The following is a 27,809-nucleotide window of genomic DNA, read 5'->3' on the forward strand; positions in this document are numbered from 1 at the left end:
AAGTTAGATAAAAGTTTTTTTTTTTTAAGAGTGAAAAAACGTTAGATGAGCTTCCAGAGTGAGGTAAAGGTTGGAAATGTCCATTCGGTATAAAAGAGAATAGGGGAATGTAAGTGGGACAGGGCCATGCACAGACCTTTCAGGGGCAGGTGCTCAAAATGAAAAAAGGGCACCCCCTTCTTAATTTTTTAAAACGTTCATAATTCATATGTCGAAATTCATAACATAGCCTACCAAATACCTCTGTAGCGAAAATTTTAACATTTATTTCTGCAACAACACACTCACTCACCATCACAAATATTATTAAAGCAAGCTAGATACAGTGCCTCCTAAATACATGATTGACATCGGGAAAAGAGGGTGGGCTATCATGATGATCGTTGATGTTGATGATTGATGTAAATCTTCTAGTTAGCTAGCTCGAATTCTTTTAGTGATTGTGATTTACCTCTCTATCAGACAACCAGACCCTACACACTTGACCGGTGACCGCATGTGCTCTTCACAGGTAGAGCCCTGTCTGTGCACGAACCTGAAGTGGGACATCATTAAAACGGGTGAATAGGCTAATAGTGTTATTGGTATGCTCTGCTCGTCCCCGTTATCTCACTTTCACTCCACCGCGTGCATGTGAAGTCACTAATGTTGAAGAGGACAGTGCCGTTTCCGATTGTGCTGAGGTGGACTCTCGCTCTCTCTCACTCACACACACATAGTAACCTCCGCGCACCGCTCAGATCTATATACACTCGCATATAGGACGCGCGCATTGCTGTGCTACTGTCTTGCAAAAGGCAATAGGTGCGCATCCTAAAAGGTGCTGTTTTGTTTGTTTTACTGTTCTCAGCAAACGCCTTATTCTGACATCCTCTAGAGTTTGGCAGCACCTGCTCCTGTTTCTGGGGCCAACAATTGCAAAGGAGACTTCTGAGAAATAGTGACAGACAGAGTGAGGTAGGTGCAAATGTCATTTTATTCCATGTAGGCCTATTTGGAATACAATTTAGCTTTCATTGTTGTATTTTGTGAAATACTGTATCTTAAGAAAAAAAAATGTGTATGAAGCTAAACGTAAGGACAAGAAACATCAACACCAAACAAACATACATTTATTGGAGGAAAATAATTGTTGTATTGTGACAGTGTTGGCTTTCAAAGTTATTTTTAGTAGTGAGAATGGCTAGAATGTATTGCTGTGTTCAACAAGATGTGATATTTCCTGCGGGGTCCTGCGGTGCTGCTTCTCGGCGCCCGGTCGGTGAAGGTGTCTCACTGATTGAATTCAGAATGACGGATCAATCAGAGTCTTGGCGGGGTGGGGAGGTGAAGGCGGGATCAATCGCTGTTATCGATTCCACTAAGCGACAGGATGGGGTGGGGATAGGCCTAAGTGGAAGGACTGTGGGGGTGATGATAAAGAGAATGATAGGATATACCTTTATTGGACACAATATCATTAAATGTATATGGACATGATGGTAAGGGTAACTGGGACATTTTATATGAGTCTATATTGTGTTTTGTGGCACAACAACATACCTTGTTGTTCTCATCTCTCTCATCAATACGGCAATTAGACATATATGGTTAGTTATATACGGGAATAGGATGGTATAAAGAAGTGGTAAAGACATTCACAGTCACACACATAAATGAACAGATATAGAAAAAGAGCAGGAAAGGACAAGGTTGGAAATATTAACATTCAAGTGTCCTTCAGCTCTCTCTCTCTCTCTCTCTCTCTCTCTCTCTCTCTCTCTCTCTCTCTCTCTCTCTCTCTCTCTCTCTCTCTCTCTCTCTCTCTCTCTCTCTCTCTCTCTCTCTCTCTCTCTCTCTCTCTCTCTCTCTCTCTCTCTCTCTCTCTCTCTCTCTCTCTCTCTCTCTCTCTCTCTCTCTCTCTCTCTCTCTCTCTCTAGGGCATACATTGACATACATTCAACTCTCCCTTACAATATTCATTATTTAAGACTGCAAAACAAGGAAGTATTTCCTCATATGCATGCCTGACCTGAGTTAGTTGCAAGAAAAGCAAACATCAGGTTAGCTGTTAACACTATAAGTCCCGAGACCCCAGCAACAATTGGCTTTTCATTTATTGGACTTTCATTTATATGCATGTCCAGCCCTTATATTTAGCCTCACAATTAAGTGTTTCACCATTTTCTTGTTCAGGACAACCACAGCTACAAGTAGAACACAATTTTACATAAACAGTTGAATTCATGAGTTTTATTTGACAAAAGTCAATATAAAATAAGGTCCACCAAATCAAAAACCTGATGAAAATGAATTTATATGAATGCTGTAAGTAAAGAAATTGTTTGCGCAGTGGGAAATGAATATCCAACTAGTCAGTGACAACTGTGTGGAGTTTGGAGTTTGTGACAGTAACTATGTGAGCTTATTACAGTATTATAGACACTGTGTCCTTGGATTTCTTGGATCTTCTATGTAGAATAACCCCTTACCTTCTAACAACACCTGTGTAGCTTGTGAGCATCATAGAGCAAAACATGTTACATGTGTGTGTTTGTGAGAGTCTCAGCTTTTCACAGATATATTTTAATAGTTTTAGCTCAAACTATTCGGACTCGACTAGCTCAGCCCCCATTAATCACACAGACTAATGGTAGGTACCAACAGATGCAGAATAAATAGACTCAAACACATTATGTTTAAAAAGGGTTAGAAGTCCAAATTGCGCCGGTGTCGTGGTGGGACTCATTGGGTTAACACAGGGCAAGGAAGTTAAAACATTTCTGGACGGAGAGACAAAGTGGACTTTCACCTACTGTAATAGATGCAAAAGGTGGTCGAGGGATCAATAAGAAGTCTTTCCTTTCCAGGATTTCTTTGTATACCTCAATAGTCATAAGGCCTAGAAACCCATTTTATTGGTAGATAAAATATCTACATGACAATTAAAACTGAGCGTTGAGTTAAATCAAGGAATTATATGACAGGATAAACATCTAACAGATGAATGAGATTGGATCTCTATTGGAATGTGGAAAAGGCCAGCTGCTCCACTCATAGTCTGCATATGAGGTCCGGTGTGCTATTATCAGACTTAAATTATTGAAATAGCTTCACTCCTTGAGGCTGGCACTGGCACAAATTATGACAATCTACACAAGCAAACATCCTCCAGCATTTTACATTCTCACAGCCTAGCAAGGTTCCTATTCGGAAATGAGCTTGATAGGTAAATCACCTGAAAAGTTGCATTTGTGTGACTAAAAACAGTGAGAAACACCCCATGCAGCTACATGCATTAGTCATATTTCATCATCACAGCTCAGGCAGCTTTAAACCAAATACATAGTACATTTGTTCTCTGTGTTAAAGTCTGTTTTAGAGCTGTTCATCAAACATCACTTTAGTCACAAAGTTGTGTGGTGGTCCATGACATCCCAGTGGTAAAGGCATCAACGTTTTGGGAAATATAGAACAAGTGATTGTAGGAAAATAGGATTATACCACATCCATGAAGAATGACATTCTCCTGCTGATAACACTACATGGTTAAATGTATCAATTTATTCCTACTGTCTCCCTCCCTCTCTCTCTCTCTATCAGGATGTGTGGGGTGGACGTGGACCTGGACGAGGGGGGCTCAGGCGACGAGGAGAAGGAGCAGCAGGAGTTCTGGGTGGGTGAGAGGGTGAAGATGCTGCCTCCTCCCACGGCCCACAGTGAGGGCAGCGCGTGGGGCACCCGCCGGGGCAGGTGTGGCTGTGTGGCGTGTGGGGTGGGGCTGCTGCTGTGGAATGTGGGTGTGGCCCTGGTGTGTGTCCTGGTCCTGGTGGCCGTGTTTGCCCTGGTCTTGCTGCCCGCCTCACTGCTGCTCTACGCCGGCTTCCTCTGCCACTCACGGGTAAGTAGTGGCCCGCTCATAGCGCCACTCAAACTCTCTAACACAAACATCAGAATCTTGTGGTTAGAATTCCAGCCAATTGACAGCCATTTCCTGTAGCTTGGTAGGATTTCATCTCAGAATTGAGGTCACAGAGCGTCTCCAGTCAAATCAGAGCCGCTCCCAGTCTCCCACCCCTGGTTAATATGTGACCTGATGCTGAGCTCTACACTGGCTCACTCTGCCAGAGAACCACACAAGAATCATGATCATTGATTGGCTCTGAGGTTGAGCCCTGTAACCCACGGCAACCCTTTAAACAGCTTATTTGCATTTGGAACTAAAATAACCTTTACGTAATAAGAACCCCACTAGTGGATGACTGTCTGCCGTGCTCCAACATGAAGGTGTTTGAAGGTGTTTCAACATGAGTTTACATGAAAGATTCCTTCCTGCTACACCCTACCCCAACACAGTAAAAGTATACCGGGCATGCCCAAGTATCTAACGCATGGTAGGATTCAGTTCTTGTTGTGCATGGCATCGACATCGAGAACACCCTGGACCAGAGGCAAACAGACACAGCCTTAGGGTGGGACAGGATGTTGAGGTTCAAGTATCTGTCCAAGTGGGAGTATGTAGAGTATGAAGAGTATGGGGGCAAGCACAGAACTCTGGGGCAAACCCTGTGTGACTTCAGCACCGGCTCTGGGAACACCCTGGATCAGGGGCAGACAGACACCCCTACATTTCTGGGTAAGATATGACGTCCCTGCCAACCCCTGACAGCCTCACCCTTCTTTAGACATCCCCCAGAAGCTGACATCACTTCATTGGCCTATTATACTACAGTATATTACTCAATCCCAAATGAATGAGAAAGGTAGGCATATTGCTGGATGCATCTTGGCAAAATACCACTTTTAAGGACTCAATGGAAAAGTCCACACAAAAACTATATTTTAGTATGTTTCATTAGTCCACTGTTGATACAATCCCAAAATGTTTTACATGTCAGCAATCAAGTTTTCAAGATATAGAACATTCAAAATACAGAAAGTGTCAGAGTATGATGCATTTTGCATGCAAAAGGAAAATAATCCTGCAGCAACAGGAAATGTGAATTATTATGTGGATTATAATTAATTGACTTTTTTATTAGGGGTTGATACATTTTTCGTACGGGAAAATCAAGTCTGAAATTTCAAAGTGGAAATGACAAACTTCAGATGCCTTTTTAAACCTCAATTAAACTTCAAGTTTTACATTTCCTGCATTACAGGAAAGTTTTCCTGGAATCTGTATTTTCCTTTAAAGATGCTTTATAAAGCTTTTGTATAATTTCAGCCAGTAGTTTTGAAAGTAGTGCTCACAAGCCAAAACGGGTACCCGGAAACTGTGCATAATTGTATACTACGTCATCCATTTTGGATGATATGTTACGTCCTGCAAAAAAATACATAAAACAATTCTGTAATCCGTATGATATGTTATCAATTCCAAATCGTACAATATGTTATGGATTTGTAAGTGCTTAAGATCCCGTTCAATCTCTTTAACACGTCTGACAAACTTTAAGACCACCTTTAAGAACAGGTGGACTGTGTCTAAAACAGGATTATGATGTGCAATCTGAGGTGGTCCTCTTTAGACACGTCATGAGGACCAGATTCATGGCGCGGACACATCAGTAAACGCTATCAGTCTCATAATGATGCCAAAGTGTCCTCTAAGATCTACAGCTGTTGCCCTTGGCGAAAAGTAAACCCCCCAAATCACCTTCTGACAGCGATCTGCGGTCATATTTCTTCAGCTCCTCATCTGGTAGAGTTGGCGCCGTGCCAGGTGGCCTTGCTTGTCTCCATTATTGATGTTACAGTAAAATGTGTCTCTGTTGTATTTTGTCTGCCTTTTACTGCCATTTGCTAGCTTTTTTGACATTTGGCAGAAGTTTGTGTATGATCAAACACACTGATTGCTCTTTCTTTGGAAAGTTGCCTTTAATTAAATCAATAGCAATTGATTCTTAATGTCTTAAAAGTGTTTTGAAGACACTGGTATTTTCAAGACGTCTTCATTAGTGATGGCTGGGGAGGAGGCACCATTACACAGAAGGTGAGTGGTATGTGTAATGTGTAGCCTAATAGTATGTTGTGAACAGTACTATATATATAATACAACAAGTGCCAGTATAGACACTTGCTGCCTGCCAGAGATGGGGATGTCAATCAACAGTTGGAGAAGTGAAGGATGGGACAGTGAGAGAGGATATCCATGACAAGACATGATTGTTGAATTAGTGGCAGTTAGTCCCTAGCTGGGCCCAGGACTATGCTGACAAGACAGAAAGAGTGAAGTGGAGAAAATGTGTGTGTGTGTGCACGTGCGTGTGCGTGTTGTTGTATTTATAGTTGATGATGGGCTCGAGGTTGCAGCGTTCAGTCGAGGTGGGTGGGGAAATTCCTCTTGAAAATGCTGACAATGAGAGAATTCTATGCCAGTGTCACGTTCGTTGACAGATGAAGCGGACCAAGGCGCAGCGTGATAAGCGTACATTCTTTATTTGTAGTACACACACGAACCAAAACAATAAACAAACGATACGTGAAGTCCTAGGTTACAACACAAACCTTTCGGAACAAGATCCCACAATAAACTAGTGAAAACAGGCTACCTAAGTATGGTCCCCAATCAGAGACAACGAACTACAGCTGCCTCTGATTGGGAACCACCCTGGCCAACATAGATCAAAACGAACTAGAACCAAAAACATAGAAAACAAAACATAGAAAATCCACACCCTGGCTCAACATATAAGAGTCCCCAGAGCCAGGGCGTGACAGCCAGAGGGATCTTATAGAATGTAGCCCTAAAGAGAACACACTGAGTGTATTTGAGTGTTTGTGTACTTGTATGTACTGTAAGTATTTTTGTGTGTGCACGTGCGTGTCTGTCTGTCTGTGTCTGTCCCTCTCTGTGTATCTGTATCTCTCTGTCTTCCCTCTTGCTGACAGTGTCTGTATATTAACTCAGCAAAAAAAGAAACATCCTCTGCGTCCTCTGTCAACTGCGTTTATTTTCAGCAAACTTAACATGTGTAAATATTTGTATGAACATAACAAGATTCAACAACTGAGACATAAACTGAACAAGTTCCACAGACATGTGACTAACAGAAATTGAAAAATGTGTCCCTGAACAAAGGGGGGGTCAAAATCAAAAGTAACAGTCAGTATCTGGTGTGGCCACCAGCTGCATTAAGTACTGCAGTGCATCTCCTCCTCTCACAGTTCTTGCTGTGAGATGTTACCCCACTCTTCCACCAAGGCACCTGCAAGTTCCCAGACATTTCTGGGGGTAATGGCCCTTGCCCTCACCCTCCGATCCAACAGGTCCCAGACGTGCTCAAGGGGATTGAGATCCGGGCTCTTCGCTGGCCATGGCAGAACACTGACATTCCTGTCTTGCAGGAAATCACGCACAGAACGAGCAGTATGGCTGGTGGTATTGTCATGCTGGAGGGTCATGTCAGGATGAGCCTGCAGGAAGGGTACCACATGAGGGAGGAGGATTTCTTCCCTGCAACGCACAGTGTTGAGATTGCCTGCAGTGACAACAAGCTCAGTCCGATCATGCTGTGACACACTGCTCCAGACCATGACGGACCCTCCACCTCCAAATCGATCCCGCTCCAGAGTACAGGCCTCGGTGTAACGCTCATTCCTTCAATGATAAACGCGAATCCGACCATCACCCCTGGTGAGACATAACCGCAACTTCTCAGTGAAGAGCACTTTTTGCCAATCCTGTCTGGTCCAGTGACGGTAGGTTTGTGCCCATAGGCGACGTTGTTGCCGGTGATGTCTGGTGAGGACCTGCCTTACAACAGGCCTACAAGCCCTCAGTCCAGCCTCTCTCAGCCTATTGTGGACAGTCTGAGCACTGATGGAGGGATTGTGCGTTCCTGGTGTAACCCGGGCAGTTGTTGTTGCCATCCTGTACCTGTCCCGCAGGTGTGATGTTTGGATGGACCGATCCTGTGCAGGTGTTGTTACACGTGGTCTGCCACTGCGAGGACGATCAGCTGTCCATCCTGTCTCCCTGTAGCGCTGTCTTAGGCATCTCACAGTACGGACATTGCAATTTATTGCCCTGGCCACATCTGCAGTCCTCATGCCGCCTTGCAGCATGCCTAAGGCACATTCACGCAGATGAGCAGGGACCCTGGGCATCTTTCTTTAGGTGTTTTTCAGAGTCAGTAGAAAGGCCTCTTTAGTGTCCTACGTTTTCATAACTGTGACCTTAATTGCCTACCTTCTGTAAGCTGTTACTGTCTTAACGACAGTTCCACAGGTGCATGTTCATTAACTGTTTATGGCTCATTGAACAAGCATGGGAAACAGTGTTTAAACCCTTTACAATGAAGATCTGTGAAGTTATTTAGATTTTTATGAATTATCTTTGAACAGGGTCCTGAAAAAGGGACTTTCTTTTTTTGCTGAGTTTAGTACACTATGTATACAAAAGTATGTGGACACCCCTTCAAATTAGTGGATTTGGCTATTTCAGCCACACCCGTTGCTGACAGGTGTATAAAATCGAGCGCACAGCCATACAATTTACATAGACAAATATTGGCAGTAGAATGGCCTTACTGAAGAGCTCAGTGACTTTCAACGTGGCACCATCATAGGATGCCACCTTCACAGAAAGATTGGGACCACCGAGTGCTGAAGCGCGTAGTGTGTAAAAATCGTCTTTCCTCGGTTGCAACACTCACTACCGAGTTCCAAACTGCTTCTGGAAGCAACGTCAGCACAAGACCTGTTCTTCAGGAGCTTCATGAAATAGGTTTCAATGGCCGAGCAGCCGCACACAAGCCTAAGATCACCATGCACAATGCCAAGCGTCGGCTGGAGTGGTGTAAAGCTCACCACCATTGGACTCTGGAGCAGTGGAAACGCGTTCTCTGGAGTGATGAATCATGCTTCACCACTTTAGCAGTCTGACGGACAAATCTGGGTTTGGCGGACGCCAGGAGAACGCTACCTTCCCCAATACATAGTGCCAACTGTAAAGTTTGGTGGAGGAGGAATAATGGTCAGGCTGTTTTCATAGTTCGGGCTAGGCCCCTTAGTTCCAGTGAAGGGAAATCTTAAGTTCTCGCAGTAATGTTCCAACATCTAGTGGAAAGCTTTCACAGAAGAGTGGAGGCTGTTATAGCAGCAAAGGGGGGACCAACTCCATATTAATGGCCATGATTTTGGAATGAGATGTTCGATGAGCAGGTCTCCACATATTTTTGGTCATGTAATGTATGTCACCGATTAGCATTGCTCACAGGTTTTTAATCAAGTTTAGAAAGCAGAGCAGGGGCTCCACCCTTATTTCTATCTGTCTCTCTGACTGTCTCTCTCGTCTCATTCCAGTTTCTCTCTCCATCTTCCTCCCTCTCTCTCTCACCGTCCCTCTCTCTATCTCTCTCCCTCTCTCTATCTCTCTCCCTCCCGCTCTCTCTCACCCTCTCTCTCTCTATCTCTCTCCCTCTCCATTTCTGTGGCGCTCACAGGTGATTGACAGCCTAGGGATTGTATTGGCAGCTCTGGGCTGCTTCTTATCTGAACAGTGAACAGTGGAGGGAAACTGGGAAAGAGTCTGTCACACACCCCAGTACCTTCCGTCTTATGGTCCCTCCCGTGTACACACACACACACACACACACACACACACACACACACACACACACACACACACCTCTCCCTCCCCCTCAGTTCTGTTCAGTTAAACTAAAGTACAAATATTTGCTTCACTAACAAAAACAACTCAGAAACACGTACTGCATCAATAGAATTGTCCCTATCACTGGAGTGTGTTTCTGTCTGGACGTAACATTAGTCTACGTTCTACCCCCGCAGGTCCTAGATTCCCCCTCTCCTATCTGCCGTTACCTCGACGATAACAGCTGCTCCGCCCTCATCATCCTGGGCTTCGTGATGATGTCACCGCTGGTGGTGGTGGCGGCGGCCATCTTCTGTGGGCTGCTCCGGAGGCTGCGACTCCTGCTGCTGTTTCAGCCAATAACAGGCGCATGGTACCGTGGGAGGTGCTTGGACTGGGGAGGCGATGTCCGTGCCTGGGTCTGATTGGACCAACGCTCTAATAAACCAGTGTTGAAAGAGTTCAATAGGTCAACAGTCAAGAGAGAATCGAGTCCTGGAGAATCGCGGTGTCAATGTATTTTCTGTCCTATTCAACTGTAATGAATGTCATACAATCAAATGGATACCATGTAAACCAGTCCATTTGTTTAAAGACTGAGAGCTTTACATGTGGAACAGGCAGTGGCTATAGGGCTGTTGCTGGTCAGAGAGGAAACAGTGGAGGTAAGGGTGGGATATACTAGCAGCTCTTCTCTGTTGATTTGTATTGGTTATGTATATTGATCTATTTTCAATTGTCTGCTAACTTATATGGTTATGAATCTTGACGTAGCAGAAAAATGACTTACAGTATTGTATAAACTGTCACTCAAATGTCTAGAATGGAAGGAAAATATGTTTACAAGTGAACTTCTTTTGCAGATTTTTTTTATTTTATTGATTTAATTATTTTCACCACCTGGTAAAAGTGCCATGAAAGCTACCTCGATGTAAGTAGAGTTCATAAAAGTAGCCTAGGTTGCTCTACATCAGTCATGTGTGAATGGGATGAGACAGAATTGTAGCCCTTTCTTTTTCTGTTGTGTTTGCTTTCTGTTTTTGTTTTTTTGTTTAGTATATTGGCATATTTACTTGCAATTGGAGTGTAACTATTCATTTTGCACAAAAAAAAATCATTCTGATGTGTTTATACAAAGCCGTCATTACTCATTTTGTACTTATCAGATCCTACCAACATTACATTTCTATGTACCTGGTAATTGACTTATATGTAAACGCATTTATGTTAATTCCCCTTAATTGCGGCCACTGTAAAAGGAATTGGAGCTGAAATGCCAAGTCTTTGATCTGTCTATCTGTGGGTCTTTTTCTAATGGCTGATAACGTCTCCAAGGATTGAATTAAAAGATAGTAGAGGCTAATTGGGAGGACTCTTAGTTCAAATAGAGATACAGTTTTAAATCCATGGACATTTCACTGTAATTATCTCACATAGATCTGCATATGATGTGTGGTATGATTCATATCAGATAATGTCCAGACATTCCTCAATCTGCTCCTGAGAGCCAGTGTGGTTCTATGTGATATTATTTAATAGAGTGTCTCTCTTCCTCCCAACATGGTCTACTACTTTGAAGTCATTACTCAATAGTATGCTAATCGCTAATCATTAGAGATCTAAAGACGTTGCTCACGGAAAGATGGCATCCAGTAGTCATGTTGTCTGAGGTAGACACGCACACACACACACACACACACACACACACACACACACACACACACACACACACACACACACACACACACACACACACACACACACACACACACACACACACACACACATTTACAGAGTGTACAGAGCATAAGCACCCAACCAAAAATCACCATCTCATAACTTAGCTATAAATGTTAATCAACTTAAATTATTACTTTAAGTGAATTGAACTCAATACACTCTACTTCTTGAACTATGAACTATATCAGAACAGTTGATGGTTGTAGCCAATCCACATTCTGTAAATTGATGTTATTGAAGAATAAACCTGTTGACATACTGGTGTTGATGTTGCCTCTTACTCTCTCCTGTTACACACACTTGAAGCATTAATGGTGATAGAGGGAGTGCCAGTACAGTGGGTGTGCAGTGGAATGACTCACTCTGCCTGGGAGAGGGTTTGATAGTCATCTCCAGACTCCTCATCAAACTTCAAACTCTCCAACTTCAGATGTACTGACTAGTGCATGCACTTATTCATTTCCCCCTGATGTGGCCAGATGAATCGGGGTTTGATTTAACCCATTTTCACACGGCAGCACAATAGACTGTTTTAGTTTTTTATTAACTCAGGCCATTACTGTAAAACAGGACATATTTCAAGTAAACATTTTAAAGTAGCCTGCTTCTCTTACTCAATTACTATGTATGAACTGAATTAAGGACATGCTGTGCACTGTGTTTAGAAATGTAAAGCCAATACTAGGGATTTTCTCTGAATACATGTATATATTTTTTTGTCACCCCTTTACCTAGACCCCACACTGATTTGTCACCATAACGATAGAGTCATATTGAGCTGTTGCATGGCAACAAAATTATATGAGAAGAGAAGACATTTGCGGTAATGAAGATGGTGAATTTGAAGCTGGAGATCTTAATTTGACCTATATTGTCACAGCAAAATAATCCTGCAGCAACAGGACTTGAACGTTTGTCAATAATGTTGCTTGATCAGTGCTTAGGCTATTAGCTGGCCAAGAGTAGGCTACATGAAAAGTGCAATACTGTTAATATAAATCAAATCAAATCAAATGTTATTTGTCACATACACGTGTTTAGCAGATGTTATAGCGGGTGTAGCGAAATGCTTGTGCTTCTAGCTCCGACAGTGCAGTAATATCTAACAAGTAATATCTAACAATTTCACAACATATACCCAATACACACAAAACTAGTAAGGAATGTATTTTAAGAATATATATAGGTAGCTTAGTGGTTAAGAGCATTGTGCCAGTAACCGAAAGGTTGCTGGTTCTAATCCCCGAGCCGACTAGGTGAAAAATCTGTCGATGTGCCCTTGAGCAAGGCACTTAACCCTAATTGCTCCTGTAAGTCGCTCTGGATAAGAGCGTCTGCTAAAAAAATGTAAAAAAATGTAATGGAAAAGCAATGACAGAGCGGCATGGACTAAGATACAGTAGAATATTATAGAATAGTATATACATATGAGATGAGTAGGACAAGATATGTAAACATTATTAAAGTGACTAGTGTTCCATTTCTTAAAGTGGCCAGTGATTTCAATAGGCAGCAGCAGCCTCTAATGTGCTAGTGATGGCTATTTAACAGTCTGATGGCCTTGAGATAGAAGCAGTTTTTCATTCTCTCGGTCCCAGCTTTGATGCACCTGTACAGACCTCGCCTTCTAGATGATAGCGGGGTGAACAGGCAGTGGCTCGGGTGGTTGATGTCCTTGATGATCTTTTTGGCCTTCCTGTGACATCGGGTGATGTATGTGTCTTGGAGGGTGGGTAGTTTGCCCCCGGTAATGTGTTCGGCAGACCGCACCACCCTCTGGAGAGCCCTGCGGTTGCGGGCGGTGCAGTTGCCGTACCAGGCAGTGATACAGCCCGACAGGATGCTCTCAATTGTGCATCTGTAAAAGTTTGTGAGGGTTTTAGGTGCCAAGTCGAATTTCTTCAGGCTCCTGAGGTTGAAGATGCTCTGTTGCGCCTTCTTCACCACACTGTCTGCGTGGGTGGACCATTTCAGTTTGTTGGTGATGTGTACGCCAAGGAACATGAAGCTTTCCACCTTCTCCACTGCGGTCTCGTCATTGTTGGTAATCAAGCCTACTACTGTTGTGTCGTCTGCAAACTTGATGATTGAGTTGGAGGCGTGCTTGGCCACACAGTCATGGGTGAACAGGGAGTACAGGAGGGGGCTGAGCACGCATCCTTGTGGGGCCCCAGTGTTGAGGATCCTTCACCACCTGGGGGCGGCCCGTCAGGAAGTCCAGGACCCAGTTGCACAGGGCGGGGTTCAGACCCAGGGCCTCGAGCTTAATGATGAGCTTGGAGGGTACTATGGTGTTGAATGCTGAGCTATAGTCAATGAGCAGCATTCTTACATAGGTATTTCTCTTGTCCAGATGGGATAGGGCAGTGTGATTGCGCTTGCATCGTCTGTGGATCTATTGGAGCGGAAAGCAAATTGAAGTGGGTCTAGGGTGACAGGTAAGGTAGAGGTGATATGATCCTTGACTAGTCTCTCAAAGCACTTCATGATGACAGAGGTGAGTGCTACGGGGCGATAGTCATTTAGTTCAGTTACCTTTGATTTCTTGGGTACAGGAACAATGGTGGCCATCTTGAAGCATGTGGGAACAGCAGACTGGGAAAGGGAGAGATTGAATATGTCCGTAAACACACCAGCCAGCTGGTCTGCGCATGCTCTGAGGACGCGGCTAGGGATGCCGTCTGGGCCGGCAGCCTTGCGAGGGTTAACATGCTTAAATGTCTTAATCACGTCGGCCACGGAGAAGGAGAGGCCACAGTCCTTGGTAGTGGGCCTATTCGGTAGCACTGTATTATCCTCAAAGCGGGCGAAGAAGGTGTTTAGCTTGTCTGGAACCGAGACGTCGGTGTCGGCGACGTGGCTGGTTTTCCTTTTGTAGTCCGTGATTGTCTGTAGACCCTGCCACATACGTCTCGTGTCTGAGCCGTTGAATTGCGACTCCACTTTGTCTCTATACTGATGTTTTTCCAGTTTAATTGCCTTGCGGAGTGAGTAGCTACACTGTTTGTATTCTGCCATATTCCCAGTCACCTTGCCATGGTTAAATGCGGTGGTTCGCGCTTTCAGTTTTGCGCGAATGCTGTCATCTATCCACGGTTTCTGGTTAGGGTAGGTTTTAATAGTCACAGTGGGCACAACATCACCTATACACTTCCTGATAAACTCAGTCACCGTTTCAGTGTATTCGTCTAGATTATTTTCGCAAGCTACCCGGAACATATCCCAGTCCGCGTGATCAAAACAATCTTGAAGCGTGGATTCCGATTGGTCAGATCAGCGTTGAATAGTCCTTAGCACGGGTATTTCCTGTTTGAGTTTCTGCCTATAGGAAGGGAGGAGCAAAATGGAGTCGTGGTCAGGTTTGCCGAAAGGAGGGCGGGGGAGGGCCTTATAACCCTCCCGGAAGTTCGAATAGCAATGGTTGAGGATTTTAGCAGCGCGAGTACAACAGTCGATATGTTGATAGAACTTCGGCAGCCTAGTCCTCAAATTTGCTTTGTTTTAAATCCCCGGCTACAATAAATGCAGCCTCAGGATATGTGGTTTCCAGTTTGCATAAAGTCCAGTGAAGTTCTTTGAGGGCCGTCGTGGTATCGGCTTGAGGGGGGATGTACACGGCCGTGACTATAACCGAAGAAAATTCTCTTGGGAGATAATACGGTCGGCATTTGATTGTGAGGTATTCTAGGTCGGGTGAACAAAAGGACTTGAGTTCCTGTATGTTACTACAATTACACCATGAGTCGTTAATCATGAAACACACACCTCCGCCCTTCTGCTTCCCGGAGATATATTTATTCCTGTCTGCGCGATGAACTGAGAACCCATCTGGCTGGACTGATTTCGACAGAATATCCCAAGAGAGCCATGTTTCCGTGAAACAAAGTATGTTACAGGCCTTGATGTCTATAACTGTGTGTTAGTGTGGGTTTTCAGTTAATTTATGTAAATCACAAAGGTCATCTGCATTTCCTGCGGTACAGGAAATTTCTAAGCAACAAAATAGTGATAAAATTAAGATCCTACACCTGTACAGATGTCGGATCTTAATATGACCCATTTCATTGCAGGATAAAAATATTCCTTCAGCAGGAAGATTTTAATATTTAAAATCGACGCCAGGTGGCAGCTGGAAGCGGTGTTTGTAGTCAGTTCAAGTAGCCTATGTAGGCTACGTGCAGGCTACAGCGCATCTCGTGCGAATTAGTATGTGGATTATAATAAATGGGCAATATTTGTAGAGGGTAGATGTCTTTTTCGTTAGGGAAAATCAGTTTGTTTTTTTGATCAACTGTTGTATTATATGTTCAAAACAAGGAATAGGCAAAATAAATTAATGGCTATCTCAGTGTCTGTGTGGTCCAGTGGGTACAGCCGCTGACAAAGGCACACATTTGCCAGAGTAGGCATGGGTTTGAATCCGGTCCCTTTTAATTTTTGGAGGAACTAGTAGGCTACTTTTCCGGTTACTCTCTGTGAGCTGTACTTGTACTCTTACTCAAGTAATTTCTAAAGGAAGTAACTGACTTCTTACTCTGTTACATTTAACCAAATCACTTTAGTTACACAGATGTATATTATTATATCGTTGCTGTCGGATGAAAACCTCCTAGCCAAATGTTGTGATTTCTTTTTTTTCTTTTTTTTTTACATGAATCGAAACTATTGGTTCCCCTTTAACATCTGTATGAACATTTCACAACCCCTTGACCAATGACATGTATTACAAATAGCTTGTCATCAAGACTCTTTAAGTCCATTGGCTCTCAAAGATGTGAGTCAAACTCAGTTTTAGCTCCACCTGGGTTAGCCTAAGCTACCATGTAGCTAGCTAAACGATATTATAACCGCGATTGATAATAGACAGTACTGTGCAGCCGTCTTCATCGACCTTGCCAAGGCTTTCGACTCTGTCAACCACCGCATTCTTATTGGCAGACTAAATAGCCTTGGTTTCTCAAATGACTGCCTCGCCTGGTTCACCAACTACTTCTCAGATAGAGTTCAGTGTGTCAAATCGGAGGGCCTGTTGTCTGGACCTATGGCAGTCTCTATGGGGGTGCCACAGGGTTCAATTCTTGGGCCGACACTTTTCTCCGTGTATATCAATGATGTCGCTCTTGCTGCTGGTGACTCTCAGATCCACCTCTACGCAGACGACACCATTTTGTATACATCTGGCCCTTCATTGGACACTGTGTTAACAAACCTCCAAACGAGCTTCAATGCCATACAACAATCCTTCAGTAGCCTCCAACTGCTCTTAAACACTAGTAAAACTAAATGCATGCTTTTCAACTGAACGCTGCTGGCACCCGCCCACCCGACTAGAATCACCACTCTCGACGGGTCTGACCTAGAGTATGTGGACAACTACAAATACCTAGGTGTCTGGTTAGACTGTAAACTCAACTTCCAGACTCACATAAAGAATCTCCAATCCAAAGTTAAATCTAGAATCGGCTTCCTATTTCGCAACAAAGCCTCCTTCACTCATGCTGCCAAACATGCCCTCGTAAAACTGACTATCCTACCGATCCTTGACTTCGGCGATGTCATTTACAAAATAGCCTCCAACACTCTACTCAGCAAATTGGATGTAGTCTATCACAGTGCCATCCGTTTTGTCTCCAAAGCCCCATACACTACCCACCACTGTGACCTGTACGCTCTTGTTGGCTGGTCCTCACTACATGTTCGTCGTCAAACCCACTGGCTCCAGGCCATCTATAAATCACTGCTAGGCAAATCCCCGCCTTATCTTAGCTCATTGGTCACCATAGCAGCACCCACCCGTAGTCTGCGCTCCAGCAGGTATATCTCACTGGTCATTCCCAAAGCCAACACCTCCTTTGGCCGCCATTCCTTCCAGTTCTCTGCTGCCAATGACTGGAACGAATTGCAAAAATCTCTGAAGCTGGAGACTCTTATCTCCCTCAATAACTTTAAGCATCAGTTGTCAGAGCACCTTACCGATCATTGCACCTGTACACAGCCCATCTGAAATTAGCCCACCCAACTACCTCATCCCTATATTGTTATTTATTTTGCTCTTTTGCACCCCAGTATCTCTATTTGCACATAATCTCTTGCACATCTAGCATTCCAGTGTTAATACTATTGTAATTATTCTGCACTATAGCCTATTTATTGCCTTACCTCCATAACTTGCTACATTTGCACACACTGTATATATATTTTCTGTTGTATTTTTGACTTTATGTTTTTTTTACCCCATATGTAACTCTGTGTTGTTTTTATTGCACTGCTTTGCTTTATCTTGGCCAGGTCGCAGTTGTAAATGAGAACCTGTTCTCAACTGGTTTACCTGGTTAAATAAAGGTGAAATAAATAAAATAAATAAAATAAAAGCTAGATCAACGGGTCAGTCCACTGCAGCATCCTCCCACACATTGCTCTCTCTCACTTTGTGTGTGTGTGTGTGTGTAAATGTCATTCTGTTTTTATGACAAGGCATATAAGCACCTCTGTCATACAGTCAGTGTATCATCACAGTAAGCTTTTTGTGCCATATAGAAATCAAGATTTGTTTTGTGTGTGTCTTTTTATTCACATCTTGTATAGGCACAACCGAGGGGGGAGGTTGGAAGAGAAGGAGGATGGAGTGTAACTCCGGTTTTGTCTAGAAGGGATAAAACTTTTGTCAAAAATGTACTTTTCTTAGCAGGTTAGGATAATTAACGTAGCAGGTTAGGAGGAGAAGGTTAAGGTTATGAAGAGGGTTAGGGTTAGCTAAAATGCAAAAAAAATCTACTTTTGACGTCAATTTAATTCCATTGTGAAATGTGTTTGATTTGCATACTAGTAACATGATTGATAGTGAAATTTCGGTATTGACTGTTGTAACACTTACCTGTTCACACTTGGTGTAAATATTTTAGTATGCATTCACCATCACATGTGATTGAAATTGTAAAATTATTCCAATGTCTCGAGTACCATATACCTTTTTATGAAATAGAGTAGCCTACCTGTGCTGGGGGACATCTGCAAGATGATGCTGGCAGGCTTTAATTATAAATTAATGTCAAATCAATTGCACTAAGTTGTTGTCCTTTAGGTTTGCTGTCACAGTTTATCATAAGGTGTAAAAAATTACTGAACTAAATTTGTGACTAGTACTTAAGTAGTTTTCTGACCTGATACTTTTTTACTCTTACTTGAGTAGTTTCTTAAGAAGGATATTTGTACTTAAAAAAATTACAATATAAGTAACAGGGCTTTTACTTAAGTACAGATTTTTAGTACTCTACCCACCTCTGCAAATTATACATATCCTAACTATAAAATGTGGGCGAGCATCCACACTGGAGGAATGTTTATTGTTCTATAGTAGGCCTACATCTGTCAATCAACTGATGGCCCAAATCAGCTCATCAATTTAGCCAGGGAAACACAAACAGTATATTATTGATTTTCACACCTTTCATTATGTGACTATTGATTGGCTAACGGATAGCCTACAAAATGTAGCCTATAGGAATATAATTAAATAACAAGGGGCCTATTGCAACCATCGATGGCACTAGATTATCACCAACTGAGGTCGTTAAACCATCAATATGTGTTAAATTCACCCGCACAGCTGATCTCAATTGCAACCATTATTGGTCACCTCTACTGCTCCCTAAAAGATGATGTCTGTGTTATCAGAGATCTGTATATAATGACGAGATGCTCATGTCTCCGCCCGAACAATGGGAGTCGTCCCAAAGGCAGGAAGGCAGGCAACAAGCTCAGGTGTGCATATTAAGCTTATAGAAACGCATTGCACTTATTTTGGCAAGAGTCAGCCCTCTCGTTTCGCCTCTTCCTCTCTGCCTTAGTCCTGCTTGCAACCAAAGTCTTTCAAGATATGTATTGTATTGTCATCAGAACAATTTAGTCCTTTTTGAACAGACTAAGGGAGACGTATCTATTTTTAAAAGCATTCTGTACAATATAGATAAAGTATTTCCTCCTTTACCATGGCAAATCAACTGTGGCAATTTACCCGACACTCAGTAGCAGTGCGTGGGTAAAATCAATGGGGAAGCCAAGCCAGAAAAAACAAGCCATATTACAACCTATGTGTTGTGATAATTGCGTTGTTTGCTCTAAAACCTGCTAATTCATATGCCTTGAGACCGTGATATATAGGCCTAAGGCCGAGACAATAAGAAGACACAGTGGCATAATAAATTCAACCACACCTTTGTTTCATCACAAAACCGGAGAGCAACCTCTGTCTGGTGAAGTCCACAAAGCATATTGGGTGTAACAAACTGTTACATGACCTACAGCATGGTCAAACAAGTTAATGTTTCTGACATTTTAGGACCACTAAACAACTATTGATGTAGAACTGCAGAGACTTACCAGAAGTCGCAAAAAAAACAGGAGCTGCCTTCACTATTCCAGCACCATTTCAACTTCAATATTTCAACATCATCAAATCACCTATGCTTAGTTTAATACAGTGACAACTAAAAGATACCAAAAACAATTTAGTCCAATCAACGTAAGCTACATATGATGTGCCTGTCCATGGTTCTGATTTCTGTGTGTGTGTGTGTGTGTGTCACGCCCTGACTCAGGGGACGCTTAAATGTTGAGTCAGGGTGTGTATATTCTTTGTTGTGTGTTTTCTATGTTTCGATCTATTATGTGTAGATCTATGTTGGCCGGTGTGGTTCCCAATCAGAGGCAGCTGTAGCTCGTTGTCTCTGATTGGGGATCATACTTAGGCAGCCTATTGGCACTAGTGGGTTGTGGGATCTTGTTCATTGTAAGGTATGTTGTGTGTGCTACCTTGGACTTCACGTTTCGTTTCCTTTGTTGTTTTGTCGTGTTGTTTATTACTTTAATAAACATGTACGTATATCACGCTGCGCCTTGGTCTGACCCGTCATTCAACGAACGTGACAGAAGATCCCACCAAACGAGGACCAAGCAGCGTGCCCAGGTGGAGCGGATGGCCATGTCACAGGTGGCCAATTTGTGGTCATGGGAGGAGATATTTGCGGGGAAAGGACCATGGGCTAAGTTAGATGCCCAGGCAGGAGAGGAGCAACGGCAACACGGAGGAGGCCGGTCGAGGATGAAGCCCGAGCAGCAGCCCCAATAACATTTTTTGGGAGGGCACACGGGGTGGTTGGCGGAGCCTAGGGTTAGAGCAGAACTCCCCGTACTCACGCGAAGAGGCGTATGACTGGGCAAGCTCTGTGTTATGCGGAGCTATGTACTGTGTCGCCAGTGCGCCGGCACAGTCCTGTACGTCCTGTGCTTGCACCACGCACGTGCCGTGCAAAGATGGGCATCCAGCCAGGACGGGGTGTGCCGGCTCAACGCTCCTGGTCTCCAGTACGCCTCCTTGGTCCCACATATCCTGCGCCAGTTCTACGAACTGTATCGCCAGTGCGCGTGCACAGCCCAGTGCATCCTGTGCCAGCACTCCGCACGTGTAGTGCGAAAGTGGGCAGCCAGCCAGGACGGGTTGTGCCAGCTCTCCGCTCTAGACCTCCAGTCCGCCTCCACAGTCCGGCCCGGCCTGTTCCTGCTCCTCGCACCAAGCCAGTGGTGCGCGTCGCCAGCCCGGCCCAGCCTGTTCCTGCTCCTCGCACCAAGCCAGTGGTGCGCGTCGCCAGCCCGGCCCGGCCTGTTCCTGCTCCTCGCACCAAGCCAGTGGTGCGCGTCGCCAGTCCGGCCCGGCGTGTTCATGCTCCTCGCACCAAGCCAGTGGTGCGCGTCGCCAGTCCGGCCCGGCCCATTCCTGCCCCTCGCACCAAGCCAGTGGTGCGTGTTCCTAGTCCGGTCCGGCCCGTGCCTGCTCCTCGCACCAGACCAGTGGTGCGTTTGTCCAGTCCGGCACGGCCCGTGCCCGTTCCACCGGTGCCTGGTGCGGCACCGGTCAGCTGCTCCACTCCGGAGTCAGAGCAGTCCGCTCCACCGGTGCCTGATCCAGTTCCGGTCAGCTGTTCCACTCCGGAGCCAGAGCAGTCCGCTCCACCGGTGCCTGATCCAGCTCCGGTCACTGCTCCACTCCGGAGCCAGAGCAGTCCGCTCCACCGGTGCCTGATCCAGTTCCGGTCAGCTGCGACTCCGGAGCCAGAGCAGTCCGCTCCACCGGTGCCTAGTCCAGCTCCGGTCAGCGGCTCCAGTCCAGACCATGACGTCAGCCCCTCTCCAGGTTCGGGGTCTCCCACACCAGGGTCCAGACAGGAGGAAGGAGACTCCCTGACTCAGGGGACGCCCTGACTCAGGGGACGCTTAAATGTTGAGTCAGGGTGTATATATTCTTTGTTGTGTGTTTTCTATGTTTCGATCTATTATGTGTAGATCTATGTTGGCCGGTGTGGTTCCAAATCAGAGGCAGCTGTAGCTCGTTGTCTCTGATTGGGGATCATACTTAGGCAGCCTATTGGCACTAGTGGGTTGTGGGATCTTGTTCCTTGTAAGGTATGTTGTGTGTGCTACCTTGGACTTCACGTTTCGTTTCCTTTGTTGTTTTGTCGTGTTGTTTATTACTTTAATAAACATGTACGTATATCACGCTGCGCCTTGGTATGACCCGTCATTCAACGAACGTGACAGTGTGTGTGTGTGTGTGTGTTTGTGCGTTCCTGCAAGTAGAAAAAACATGTTGACTCACCCTACTTATAGAGAAACGCCAATGCCATCCTCCTCTCTTTCATGTTGATGAAACGGTCTATCACTCTGTCATACAGTGCACGCTTTCATTTTTTGTTGTCCGAGGCTACCTGGCTAACTTCCTTTCATGGGCAACGTTAGCTAGTTAACATTAGCCTTCTACATCTAGCTACATATTGAACTTCCACAGGGGCACAATGGATGAATTTATGGTTGGATCAGAATCACCGTTATAATCATTGGCCAGTACGGAGAATTAAGTAAAACCGCAAGTCCAAATCCCTATCTCCAGCCATGGCTAATTTAGGAAAGGGACAATTTTAGCTAGCTAGCTAGCCACTGGAGGACAACAACAAAAAGAGACGCACAACGAGTTTCTGTCAATGATGTATGCGCTCGATGCGATTGGAGGTAAGCCAAATCCAAACTGGCTTCCCTTGACACTTTTTTTTGTGTGCCAAGACCATTCACAGTTGAGCTCACTCAGTTTATCTCAACGCTGATTGGCTATTATTTTATAAAAAACAATATCAAGGGAGGCCAAATGCTCGCTGGCTTCCCTTGTATTCAACCCTACGGGCGGCAACAATGTAATACTCTTTTGGAACAGACAGCATCAGATAGATGGCCTACACATACAGAGACAGAGGGAGGCTGTTTCGCTTGCTAGGAAGCTTTCTCCGGTGAGATACATTCAGCCTCTTTCGAATTGAAGGAACAAACGAAAGATAAATAATTCTTTTTTTTTCTTTTTTTCTTGGTCAATTATTTGGGGAAGCCTGGCTTCCCTTGGCCCCAATGAATACAAGCCACTGTCGACACTTAGTATGAATGGAAACTAATGTTGGTGTACTGTTATTTTATTTGTTTACTATTTATGTTATCCAAAAGTGTCTGGTATAGTAATTTCTTATCAAGAAAAATAACTGTCCATATTTGAAATGTCTAACTACATCATGTCAATTGTATTATTTACGCCAGAAAGGCTTGGGCCGGAATCGGACCTACACCAACACGGTAGGCCTACATGTGTGCGCGCTGAAGACAGTGGTCCTAACCACTAGACTACCCCAGGCCACAATTGAACTACATTTTGACAGTTCATTCGTAACTTTAGGAGACACTAGACACTTGTATGTCGTAGCCTAGTGGAGACCAATAACTATCTTGTGTTATTAAGCTATATAAAACGCTGGTTGTTGATGTGTATGGCTGAATTTCAGATAAAACAAATGACGTTTGAATGTTGCAATAATAGGACCTAGGCCTATATCATTTGAGCGAGAGAGAACACTATTTTAAGATAGCGAGCCCTGATCCCAATGACTCGACTGCCCCCGAATGGAGAGAAAGAGAACTGCACATTTTTGCAAATCACAAGGGTCATTTGAATTTCCTGATGCATGAGGAAAATTCTCTGCAACAAAAGAGTGATCAAGTTAAGATCCGACATCTGTATATCACTATACACTCCCCGACTGTAGTGATCAGAGATGTGTAGAATATGTGTGTGTGCTTATGAGCATGCATGTGTGAACATGTGTCCGTGAATGTATACAGCGTTTTGGTATGAGGAGGCACTTTGGAGAAAAGTTCTGTGTGACCTCCTAAGAGTGCACATAACATAAGATTACAATCGATAATTTGAAATTAAACGCCAATAACCACTGATACCCCATACAATACTTGACACCTAATATAGCTGATATGATAATTAATAAAGTGATGAAGTATGATGCTAAATCTAAAAATAATTCATGCAATTATGTGAATCACCTTGAGCCCTCCCGAGTGAGAGAAAGAGATAGAAAGAGAGAGGGAAAGTGAGAGTGTAGGCCGCCCCCAGAAGTGACTCTTATGCAAGAACTCCTTTGTGATGTCTTAGCATTATCTCACCATCCTCTATTCTGTCACATCTCTGTGAAGCAGACATTATGTTGTCTTTACATCCTGGGGGTCTGATATCTAATTGGAAATTCACATTTACAGTATGCCATTGGTCAACAATGCAGAATTTGAATTCAAACATGATCAAATGGTTGTAATGGGGTCTTAGCTTCATTGTGTCTCTCTCTTTGTTCCTGATCTACGCTGGTGAGATATCTACACTGTCTCTCTCTCTTCTCCTCCAAGGGACTTTTGGGCCATGGCCTTTCAGGCTATGACTTCTCTCTCTCTCTTATCACAGGTCGCATGTGAAGTAATATTTATCATATACAGTATGATATTATATATGACTTACATGCGACCTGTGATAAGACTGTGCAATTAATATGACAAAGTCTATTCAAATGTTTATCTGACTCCCTAAAGATGATTTTGCAATATGCAAGAGACTATAGTTGAGTTACAGTAATAGGCGATCAAGAAAGGTCTGAGAATGGAATTTTGAAGGCAAATAGATTTCATATCATTGTAAAATGAACGATTCACATACAAGACCTAAAGCTTAAGTTACAAAGCATCAACAAGCATTGCAAGGCATTATTCTAAGCATGATCAGACAGGGAGAGATAGTGTCCCTACAGACCACTGTAAAATAACTCTGTCCCCCCTTCCTGGGGTCCAGTCTCCCTTCACAGCTGCCCAATCCTTTCCTAACACTTGTCTGACTGCTCGTTCCAGCTCTTTTCTCAGTCTGTCTACATCCTCCCTACTCTCTCTCTCTCTCTCTCTCTCTCTCTCTCTCTCTGCTCTCGCTCTCTATCTTGCTCTCCCCCTCTTCCTCCTACTGCTTCCAACCCATCAAGGTCACCTTCGGACTCGGCATAGGGCGGGGGAGCCTTTCTCCGTCTCCCTACAACCACTTCATCATCATGGCTGCCTGTCCAAGCCTGATCTGCTAAAACTGGGTATAATTTTTCTGCCCTCTGCTCTGGGGGAGGCACTGGGACCTCAACCTTTACTTCTATTTTCATCTCACTCACCTTCTTCTAACTTACTTCCTCCTTGTGCATAACTTCCTTTTTCCTTCTCTGACCTTCCTCTCTCTTCCGAGCTTCAGAGAGCCACACCCTAGCAGTGTCTAGCCCCTCTACTAGCTGTCTCTCTACTCTATCTCTACACACCTTGTACGTCTGTTTGTTTACGTCTAGACGCCCCTCAATCCCATACCTCTCCCTCCACCTAGTTCCATAATGGAGGTTATCCTTAGACTCCATGTATTTCAATTCAATAGTCCACATTACAACTCTATTCTCAGCTGTTTTTAAACTATCAACTCATTCGGCAACACAAAAATAATTATTTTACTCCCCCCACTATTCTTGTTGAATAAGTGAGTCGTTGAATTTGAACCACGCAAACTACTACATCCCAGTCTTACATCCCAAAATCAACACTGACTGTTTTATCAATTTACACAACCCAATAGCTTTACAGGACAAAGATCCCACAAGCTCAAAGGGAATGACTTAACAGTCAACGAGTCAAATCTACATTCATTGATTTGGAAACAGATCTAACAAATTCAATTATCAGCTTACAGTCTTATAATTCTAACACATTTCTACAGTGTCGGGGTGGAATACTTTAGTCATTACCTTAAACATACAAATACTTCTATCAGATAGAGAAGTCATAGCCTGAAAAGCAATGCCCCAAAAGTCCCTGGGAGTAAAAGAGAGAGAGACAGTGTAAATAACAAAAAGAAGACACAAGGAAGCTAAGAGTGCACGTTATAACCATTTGACCATGTTTGGATAAAGAATTGGAGCTGTTGACCCTGTATATTAGTACCTAAGGCGGATGGGTCTCTGCAGTTTTGTTCTGATTTTCGGAAACTCAATGCCGTTACCAAGTTGGAGTCATACCCTTTGCCCAGGGTTGACGATTGTGCGGACTGTGTTGGCGCTGCTAAATACATCAGCAAGTTCGATCTGCTGAAGGGATATTGGCAGGTCCCTCTAACTGAGCGCGCCAAAGAGTTGTCTGCTTTTGTCACTTCTGATGGTTTGTTTTCCTACCTTCGTCTCCTGTTCGGGTTATGAAATGCCGGAGCCACGTTTTAAAGGCTTGTACACATCGTGCTACGTGGCCTAGAAAATGCTGAGGCATATTTAGACGATATGGTCATAAGTAGTACGACCTGGCCCCAGCATCTTCATGATATTGGGAGTCTGTTTGGCCATTTCCGTAGCTGCCAACCTGACAGTTAACCTGTTTAAGAGAGAAATTGCCAGAGCAACAGTCAAATATCTCGGGAAGGTGGTGGGACAAGGGGAAGTCCGACCAGTCCTGGCAAAAGTGGAGGCCATCAATATCCTTCCAGTGCCAGCTTCTCGCCAGGAACTGCGCCGATACTTAGGAATGGCCGGTTACTACTAGGCTTTTTGCAAGAACCTTGCCCAGGTTGTTGCGCCACTCGGCTCCCGAGTGGCACAGCGGTCTAAGGCACTGCATCTCAGTACTTGAGGCGTCACTACAGACCCCCTGGTTCGATTCCAGGCTGTATCACAACCGGCCGTGATTGGGAGTCCCATAGGGCGGCGCACAATTGGCCCACCGTCGTCCGGGTTTGGCCGGTGTAGGCCGTCATTGTAAATAAGAATTTGTTCTTAACTGACTTGCCTAGTTAAATAAAGGTTAAATAAAATTACATTAAAAAAAACTCACAGATTTGACCAGTCCAAAAGTCGCTTTCTGTTGGGGCCCCGAACGTCAGGAGGCTTTTGAGAAGACAAAGACCCCTTTGGTCTCTGCACCGGTGTTAGTCGCTCCGGATTTCGGTCATCCATTTGCTTTGTATACCGATGCCGGCAATGTAGGAGCAGGGGCTGTGCTCCTACAGGAAGACGATAACAATGTTGAGCACCCTATGGGGTGCTTTTCAAAGAAATTGGCCTCATTTCAAAAACACTACTCGACTATCGAAAAGGAGACGCTCGCTTTGGTACTGGCTCTTTATGTATCGGTTTATGTATCGGTCTCTACATCTCTGGTGGTCCATACCAATCATAACCCTCTCTTTTTCCTGCAAAACACGAGCTCCACGAATCGCAGACTCCTTCGCTGGAGTCTTATATTGCAGGAGTTTCTACTTGAAATCAGACAAAGGAATGTTCAGACAACTTGGTCGCTGATTGTCGCTCAAGGGTGGGCCGTCAATAAGTTTTGCGTTCAGCCAGTGTGTTGCCTTGGCTCACAATTTATTTTGAGTGCACGTTTTGCCGTATTGGAGATGAGTTTTTTGTTTTGTTTGGGCTCGTTCCAAGAGGATGAGAGTTATAGAAACATACTTGATTTTACCCTGTTACTCAAACTTCTGTTTTAGGCAGCAAAAAAAAAATACAAGAAAGATTGTACAAATAGAAAATACAGTGTGTGTATATATATATTTACAAAAAAGTGGCTGTTTTTGTCTTGGATTTATGGTTGACAGCCAGTGGACACCATGTTTATATTGCAGAAGGCGACACATTTAAGTAGAGATGCATTTAAGTTGATTATGTTGTGCAATGGAAGTTGTTTTCTGTTAGTGATGAGAAAACTTGTCCAACAAAAATATATGAAATATTTGGGGGAAGGTGTGACAGGCTTTGGTTTTTCCATTTATGTTCTGAAGTTGGACTTCAGCACCTATAGCACGTTAGCACGTAGGGTGCACCGATTGGTGTCACCTCGTTAGTCAGTATGTGTTACACCTGTGCTGGTTGCCATCTCGTTAGTGGGAAGGTTTTTCACCTGTGCTGGCCCAGGTGCTATTTAAGAGTGGCTGGCCCAGTGCTCTAATTGTCTTGAGAGATGTAGATGGTCAACACCTTTAATTGGCTCCCCCTATTCCTTTGCCTGATTTCGTTTTGCTACACCTTTCTGGTTTGCTTCCTGTCTTTAAGTTTGGTAT

General features: G+C 44.0%; 1 protein-coding gene across 1 annotated transcript; it reads left to right on the forward strand.

The window, feature by feature from the left end:
- The first annotated feature begins 684 nt into the window (after positions 1–684).
- Positions 685–11,320, forward strand: LOC121575939 (transmembrane protein 88B). The gene is made up of 3 exons (XM_041889231.2): positions 685–957; positions 3,583–3,880; positions 9,775–11,320. Exons 2-3 carry the CDS (start codon positions 3,584–3,586, stop codon positions 10,000–10,002), a joined length of 525 nt encoding a protein of 174 aa, XP_041745165.1. The 5' UTR covers positions 685–957; position 3,583; the 3' UTR covers positions 10,003–11,320.
- The last annotated feature ends 16,489 nt before the right edge of the window (positions 11,321–27,809 follow it).

This window comes from Coregonus clupeaformis, chromosome 10, assembly GCF_020615455.1.
Source record: "Coregonus clupeaformis isolate EN_2021a chromosome 10, ASM2061545v1, whole genome shotgun sequence".
Lineage (NCBI taxonomy): Eukaryota > Metazoa > Chordata > Actinopteri > Salmoniformes > Salmonidae > Coregonus > Coregonus clupeaformis.